The 8183-nt window shown below is 43.1% G+C and overlaps 1 protein-coding gene across 2 annotated transcripts; it reads left to right on the top strand.

The window, feature by feature from the left end:
• Positions 1 to 372: 372 nt before the first annotated feature.
• On the top strand, positions 373 to 7569 carry VIP (vasoactive intestinal peptide). 2 transcript variants are annotated; one of them, XM_075497363.1, is made up of 7 exons: positions 373 to 485; positions 927 to 1048; positions 2770 to 2910; positions 3295 to 3399; positions 4951 to 5070; positions 5743 to 5851; positions 7352 to 7569. In XM_075497363.1, exons 2-7 carry the CDS (start codon positions 936 to 938, stop codon positions 7358 to 7360), a joined length of 597 nt encoding a protein of 198 aa, XP_075353478.1. In that variant the 5' UTR covers positions 373 to 485; positions 927 to 935; the 3' UTR covers positions 7361 to 7569. The 2 variants fall into 2 exon arrangements, with proteins under 2 accessions (XP_075353478.1, XP_075353479.1); XM_075497364.1 differs by lacking the exon at positions 3295 to 3399.
• The last annotated feature ends 614 nt before the right edge of the window (positions 7570 to 8183 follow it).

Here is an 8183-nt window from a genome sequence, read left to right as displayed (position 1 = left end):
CGGCGTGCCCCCCACAGCCCCCGCCAGCCGCCTGCTCTCCTGCTTTGCGAGGCGGAATCACGCTGCCGACGGGGTCCTGCTCTCCGCAAAACTAAGTCGTTAATATAAATCAAATAACGGCGGGGGGGGGAGGGGGGTGTGTGTGGAGTGGAAGAGGTAGGGTGCGCGGCTGCTCATGAGTTAAACCTCTGAAGTCTCTGACTGTCCTGAACAAAGCGACCGTCCCCTTGGGAAGGGTGACGTCTCCCCAGTAACGTGATTGCTCCTTCGGAAGCAGAAACGTGTAAACGCTATAAAACGCGGCGGCGCGGCGGGCAGCTCAGAGCGTGCGGCGAGACGGAGCTCTCCTCTTCTTCCTCCTCCTCATCCTCTGCCGCCGCCGCCCCGGCAGCCGCGCAGCGGGGCAGGGCGCAGGCCCCCACCAGCGCAGCGCTCCCTCCGCTCCGCGCCCTCCCAGCCAGCCCCACCGACGGACTCGCGGCTCCGTGAGTAACTTTCCCTCCGCCGCAGCGGCAACTTCCCAGCGGATGAGGAGGGTGTCCCCGTCCCCCCCTCCCCTTCTCCCGTCCCGGACCTGCAGGGAAGGCGCTCCGGCCGTCGGGTCGCGGAGAGCGGGTCTGACCGTCCAGGGCAGCCGGGGAGGGACCCTTCCTTTTCACCGCTTAAAAACCAAGGTCGCTAAGCCCCGGGCGCCGCTGCCCCCTGCACCGGGCCGGGGGTCGCCTTCGGGGGTGCCAGCTCTCCCTGCCCGCCGGCAGCTCGCCCGCCACGGCGACCCCGCTGCCGGCGGCGTCCCTCGGGGCCGGGGCCGGGGCCGGGGCCGGGGCCGGGCCGGTTGCTCCGCGGCCCGAGGCGAAGCCCCGGCGCCCCAGCGCAGGGCCGGGCGGGCGGGCCGGCGGGTGACGGCTGCGCTCTTCCCTCCGCAGGTGGCGGCCATGGAGCTCCGCGGCGCCTCCCCGCTCCTCCTCGCCCTCGCCCTCCTCAGCGCCCTCTGCTGGCGGGCGCGGGCGCTGCCCCCGCGGGGAGCCGCCTTCCCGCCCGTCCCCCGGTAAGGGCCGCGCTCCGCTCCGCGCCGCGCCGCGCCGCGCTCCGCGCCGCTCCCCTCCCCTCCGCGCCCCGCCGGCCCGCCTGGGCTCGCCCTCGGCGGGGAGGCCGAGGGGGCTGTGAGAAGCGCCAGCCTTCCACCGTGCTCTTCCGACAAGCACGCGGTGCGGCGCTGCCTGCCGGGTGCTTGCTCGGGAGCTGACGGGTGCGCATCTCCGCGCCGCGACTTCGGTCAAGCGTGCCTGGCCGAGCCCAGCCGGTGCCCGACCAACCTGCCCTTTAAAAGCCCCCCGGAGACACGGACGCACCTTCCGAGGCACCAGCAGCAACGCTGGCCCACGAGCCGGGTAGCGGTGACCGCCGTATCGTATATGTAGATGGCGTAGAGGATGCGTGTTATAACGTGCTCCGGGACGTGATGCGTGTCCATCAAAACAGTCTCGGCCTTTCTTGTGGGAAAGCTCCTTGATCCCCGAAGTTCAGCTGGGTGGATGCAGCTTTTAAGAGGCAGAGACATACATAGGCAAACCTGAACATATTAAAGATCCCTGAATCATGAATGAGGGGAAGTGGTCCGTACGGACCGATGTGTAGCTTTTGTACTGCTGCATGCTTTGAATTGTTGAAGTTGTTGTTAGTTGTCTAACTAAATTAAATCAGATGGCAGAAAAGTGCATTTTACATCTAGGTAAGAGGAACGTAAAGTGTAAAAAGACCAATGAAAAACGGTATAGCAAACCATCATAGTGACCGGTTTTCAAAAGGTGTGACTTGGGTTGGTTTATTTTACACACCAACTTTACTTTTTTTACCAGGCAGAAGCCCTACATGCCTCAGATATATAAGTAGTGCTAATAGTTACAACTGTAAAATTACAAGGATGAAAGCCTATCCTAGTTTTAGTATGTGATTTTTGCACATCATGACACGCAGGGGTTTACTATAGCAATGGGAGCCTGTTGTCTGCCACAGAACATAAGAGCAGCTAGAAGAAACGTCTGATGCCAAACTACCGCTATGCAGTCAGATTGCCCTTGATAAAATATGACACATCATAAGAAACAGCAGTTTACGAAAATGTGAAGTAACTACATTGGTTTATACAGAGCAATTGCCGTGATACATTTTAAAAGATTAAATGGGAACCTTTTTTAACTTGCAACTAGCAAATTAATTTAAACATGAGAGAATAAAAACACGTAGAGATACGTGACTGCACTTCATATTTAGTTTGAAGTGCTCGAAGGGTGTGTTTACTTTCTTTAGAGAAGGCCTAAGAACTGTTTCATACTGCATTTCAATGCACATTTTAAGTCTTAATCGGAAGGTAAGTACTTCACAGGAACTATTTTCACTTTGCATGGGTGGAGGCAGGTAATTCCATCCATCGTTTATATAAAATGTAGTTGTTATGAAAAGCTTCATGGTTGCCACTTGAGCTGTAATTGCCATACATTATTCACTGTTCACTGGAATAAATTGTGTGCAATGGCAACATATGTTTAGAAAATATGCATTAGAGAGAAGGATCTGTTATGTCAATTACTCTATCACTGAGCATGGATTATACCTGAAAGTGATTTTTATTTTATCCAGACTACTTTAAAATGCGTTACAGATTAAAGTAGGTAGATGTGCCTTTTGAAACAAACCAGAATGTAAGCTGCAGTGAAGTGTTGTATGTCCTCAGCTGACTGTACTTCACATGGTTTTCTTCTCCAACAGATTGGGAAACAGAATGCCATTTGATGGAGCCAGTGAACCTGACCATGCCCACGGGTCATTAAAGTCTGAATCAGACATTTTGCAGAACACACTACCTGAAAATGAGAAATTCTATTTTGATCTGTCCAGAATTATTGATAGGTGAGTTTCTTTATTATCATAAATACAAATGATGATGCACTACTTGAATTATGCCAAAAGATCGGTCACATTTTCAAACTGAGACAGAGGAAAGGAAGAATCAATTACAGAAAAAAACCACATGGCCCTTGGTCGAATACTGGTAGCAGTAGGAATATCTGTAGAAATGTTGATTGCATTGCCATTCTGGCATGATGAATTAATTCACTTCCCCGGAAGGGCTAAAAAGTATATTGTGAAAATCTGGAAGCTGTTTTATGAAATTAGCTTAATTTAATATGTGCAATAGATAACTTAAGGAAAGCAGTATGTTTACAAAATGAACATTATCAAAATGATATGAACCCAGGTTGTATTGTAGAGTTTATTTATTGTCCATTTCAGAAATGCAAGGCATGCTGATGGAATTTTCACCAGTGTCTACAGCCATCTTTTGGCTAAACTTGCTGTGAAGAGATATCTGCATTCGCTTATTAGAAAACGAGTTAGGTGAGGTGACACTTACATTAGGTAGAGCTTTTTCCTAGCTGGCTTCATTGGCAATTTTTTATCCTTCTGTACCTAAGTTGTCATTTTTGCGATTTAGAGATAATGACAGAGAAACTGATATAATGATGGGGGAGCTGAAAATCCTATATAACAACTTAGTGGTATTTGTTACTAAATGAATACGTTACTATTTATTCCTGATACAGCTGTGAGGGGTAGAGCCACAGACACTGCACATAGCACTGGTAATAAATACTGGCAATATTATAATGATTGTCACGCCAATTTACTAATTTTTTTCTCTGGTAGTGTTTTTACTTGCTTGGCGGATGAATGGCAAAAATAAATACAAAATGATTGACTACTCAGTACTTACATAACAACAGGGGAATGCTCAATGAAATTAAGAAACGATTAGTTTACAGTCAAAACAAAAAGGAATTATTTTTTTCTTACTGTAGAACATATTGCCAGATGTTTGGGAGATCTGTATTATAGAAGGATTCGAAAAAGAATGAGGCAAATCTGTAGACAAGGGTTCTGGATGCAGCTTCCAGACTGGGACATTCATAAACTAATGGTTGCAGGGTGCTGGGAAGGATCACTGTATACTTCCCTTGTTTTCATATCCCTAAGCAGCAGCTACTGGGCACTCTTGGGAACGGAGTAGTAGAATACTTTGGTCTGACCTAATATGACAGTTCCTTTGAGTGCCTACTTCATATGCTCAAAAGCTGAGTGGAAATTAGGTCCTGCATTTATGTCAATGCTGCCTTTATTCCAGAACATACAGTGCCAGTTTCTCATGAGCTATAAACTAACATAGGTCATTTAAAGCAGAACACACTGAGGCTTCCCAAGATCATGTATGAAAAATAGGCCTCCAAGTCTGGATTTCACAAGGTGTGTTTTGTCTCCTTATACCTCCTTAAAACAAGCATTTGTAGCTATGTACGTGGTGCTACACTCTTACTTTCCTCAGAGGCAGGCTCTGTCTTCACTGAGTTCAATGTGAACAGTGACCAGCTCCTTTAAGAACTTACTGTGACTTAAACCAGTCTGCACCTTGGCATTGTACTAAAATATATTTATGCAAATTATAGAAATCAGAATAAAGTCAGTTTATTAAAAAGAGTTAACAGGGGCTATGAGAACAGACAGGAAGGAGTCATGAAATCCACAGTCGGCCATTTGATCCTGCAGAATTCCTGGGGCAGGGACTCTAGAAATCATTCAGTATGGATCCTAATTGCATGGGCCATGGCAAAGTTGAGCAGGAGAAAGAAATCAGTGGAAGGTATGCCCAAAAAGACTGAATACCGATCCTTAGAATTTGATCCTTGTTACTAAAATACGTAGTAAGCAAAAGAAGCACTGGCTTCTTTTCAACAGAAGAAAGATCCAAAGTCATAGTTGGAAATGAAAGCTGAAATGAAAATTTGATTTTATTTAGCTAATCAACATTGTAAATTTGTTTCACTCATTTAATGGTATCTTCTTTTAAATGGATATCGTCTATTAATTTTTTCTTTGTAATTGTTGTATCGCCAGCTCCCAGGACAGTCCTGTCAAACGCCACTCTGATGCTGTCTTCACTGACAACTACAGCCGCTTTCGAAAGCAAATGGCTGTGAAGAAATACTTAAACTCAGTTTTAACTGGAAAAAGAAGGTACTACATGAAAGCAAATATATATTGTTTCCATTCTTGTATGGTATTAAGACAAAAAAGATTTATACCCACTTATGTATACAGAGAGGAAAAACAAAAGGCAATGAACATTAATGAATTTATAACATCGTTTATAACATGGTTTTCAAATACAGACAGCATTTTCTTCCAGACTGGAGCAGACACTACAATCAGATTAGAATAAAAGAATAAAGAGGAGACAGCATCTGGCAATTTGAAAAAGCTTCTAACAGATTCTTAAAATGGTTTTATTTATAAAAAAGCCTCTTAAGGAGAAATCCACAAAACTATGGAACATGGACACCAATTTTACAAAGCAAATGCACTATTTGTTGAAAATTTGCCTTTAAGTAAACACATAAAATGAAAATTTAGAAGTCCCAGAAAGACCATATGTCCTAATCAGTATAGGGGAGAAGTGCCAGCATGTGTTTTTGTAGAGCTTATATTCCGTTTGTATATTCACTCATTTAGACAGCTGCTTTTAAATATCATGTCTCTTCACCCATTAAGCATGCTATTTCATGTGATTTATGACACTTTGGTATAAGTGTAACAAAAATGTGCAATAGCAACAGTTAGAAGAAGGCTTTGCTTGCTTGTTTGCTTTTTTGTCTGAAAGCAATAAAACTTGTTTCTGATCCACAACAGCCAGGAAGAGCTAAACCCTGCTAAACTTCGAGATGAAGCAGAACTTCTTGAACCTTCCTTTTCAGAAAACTACGATTCTGTAGATGAGCTGCTGAGCCACCTCCCACTGGTATGCCCAGATTGTCTTTCCTCTTGCAATCTCTTACGTGACTTGACCCGTAAAATGAGATTAATCATACATGAAGTGTGGCCTATCAGAAAAGCAGAATCATCTAGGAAAAAGCCATGTTCCATGAAAAGCTGCACGTTTCTATAGGGATTGTGTCTGAATATAACAATCATTTTAATAACAATAATTAAGTTATCCCATGATTGCTGTTATTGAAAATTCCTAATTAAATGGCACTGTTAATAATGCACCTAACTCACTTGGGTGTTTCAACTTGTGTGCACTGCAGCATAAAACCAGAATTGACTCATTTTTAATTACGAAGATTATTATTTCTTCAGAGAACAAACTCAAGGATATTTCTTTTAATTAAAAAAAAAAAGCTGCACATTTTGTTTAACATCTATTTCATTAGAAGGGAGTTGCCCCTAGAACTAAGAGGATCAGCAACATGAACCCTAAGCATTAAGAAAGCACTTGACTCCCATCTGAGGTGTGCTACAGAGGCATCGTCTGATGTGCAAATACTGCAGTTACTGTTTTCCATTTAGCTACTACTATTTTTCTAAAAGCATTCACAAATATGTTTCTTTGGTTTACTGAAATATAAACCCTTCTACATCACAGCACTTGCAGGGACATAAAATTGAAAGGGTAACGTAGAAGTGAATTGGGCTTGGTATTCTCAAAAGTGTATTATTAAATTGATGATAGGATGGTTTTTGGCATTCAGCTGTGTCTCAACTACAAGTAAGAAAAAAGAAAAGACATTTCTCCAAACTGTTGTTTCCTTCCAAGACTGAAAGAAAATGTTCTTTTCCTTTCCACAAATGTGGCAGTTCCTCTAAAGTTCCCAAAGATTAGAAAGGACATAAACTGCTTATGCCTCAAGGAGCAAAATAATTTGTAAGTGATGGGATTCAGGAAAGAAATGTTCTTTCTAGACAAGATTATTGCAAAAATATCTGCTCCCGGATTTTGCACCTTCTAAAACTTCTGGCATTGACTAAGTGAGAGAGAGTAGTGGTGCAGCGGGTCACGGGTGTTTTCCTGGAAATATTTTCAGTCCTTTCCTTTTTTATGGACTGTACTGATGATCCAGATCTCCCTATAGGTGAATCGCTTACTCAGTATTGATTGTTACTGGTCATTTTATCACAGTGCCCAGTTGCTAATGTAATGTGTATTAAGCACCCTGAATTTGTGTATCCATTTCAAGGATACAGTTGTTTTCCAAGTGAGCTGTTCTGCGCTGTAGGCCAATGTGCGGTAGCATTTTTGCCTAATCCTTCAACGTTTCTTCCTCATCCTGCAGCTTTGTCTGCTGGCTGTAATGCCCACCAAACTCCTGTGAACAGCTCTATCTCATGCTTGTCAGTCCCAAGCGCAGGAATTTTCTTATATCAAGTGTTACTTCTTGTCCGTTGTCTGCTTTCATACGCGTCATGATGCAAATGCTTACTAAAATGACTTAAAACGTATTTCTCCTTTGCTTTTCAGGACCTCTGAAGGACACCTGGTAAAGTCTATGACAAGAACAAGCTATTTTTGAGTTCCACATAGTATTTCAAAGAGATGGCTTTAGTCATCAAACCAGAACAAATATGTTGTGAAGTGAAAGTTGTGATATATTTGTTTCTTATGTAATAAAAGTTGATATTTACATTGTAAATATTACTCTAGAGTTCTCTACTGAAAGCTGTACATATGGATGCCAGTTTAACTCATGGGAAGTCTGTAAGTCCATATGCTGTAAATCCTTTACTTCAATAAATTCATTTGAAAATGAGTGTGCAGCTGAAAAGAGCCCATCATTACTAATTAATTGGCTTATTGTAGGTGTGGTACAACTTCAGATAAGGCTGTATGATAATAAGGATACCTTTCCAGATAGCTTCATAAGCAAGTGTAAAAACATGAGGAAAAGAAAGTGTGTAAAACTGCATTACAAAGATCTCTGAAGGTTACTGCCAGGCAAAAGGGAATGCTTTTCTAGTAGCTTACCAAGCAACTAGAGAAAATAAAAAAGCATTAAAAATTGTTTGACCTGTGACAGCATCTTTCTGTCCTGTTCACATTTTTAATATTTCACGATATACAAATTATATTAAGAGCAGAAAAGTATCCTTTATGTTCAGTTTTGTTTCGGATGCTCTGGAGCTGACAAAGCACACAAAGAATGCTATCCCTTGATTCGTTTGATGCCTCAAGTCACCGGTTATTCTACATTTAGTTGTCTGTAGCTTTGATGATGAAACTATTCCTTATACATAAAATAGATCTGACTTTACTATTTTTTCAGAATAAATGTAATTTACAGAATAGGCAGCCA

The sequence above is a fragment of the Mycteria americana genome, chromosome 3, assembly GCF_035582795.1.
Source record: "Mycteria americana isolate JAX WOST 10 ecotype Jacksonville Zoo and Gardens chromosome 3, USCA_MyAme_1.0, whole genome shotgun sequence".
Lineage (NCBI taxonomy): Eukaryota > Metazoa > Chordata > Aves > Ciconiiformes > Ciconiidae > Mycteria > Mycteria americana.
The sequence above is the reverse complement of the archived record's forward strand: the minus strand, read 5'-3'. Positions and strand labels throughout refer to the sequence as shown.

Bases quoted from the DNA above. Each gene is read 5' to 3' on its own strand.
- VIP (XM_075497363.1), top strand. From the start codon at position 936: ATGGAGCTCCGCGGCGCCTCCCCGCTCCTCCTCGCCCTCGCCCTCCTC. The intron at 2,911-3,294 runs GTGAGTTTCTTT...TGTCCATTTCAG, and splicing joins CTGTCCAGAATTATTGATAG to AAATGCAAGGCATGCTGATG. The intron at 3,400-4,950 runs GTGAGGTGACAC...TTGTATCGCCAG, and splicing joins CTTATTAGAAAACGAGTTAG to CTCCCAGGACAGTCCTGTCA.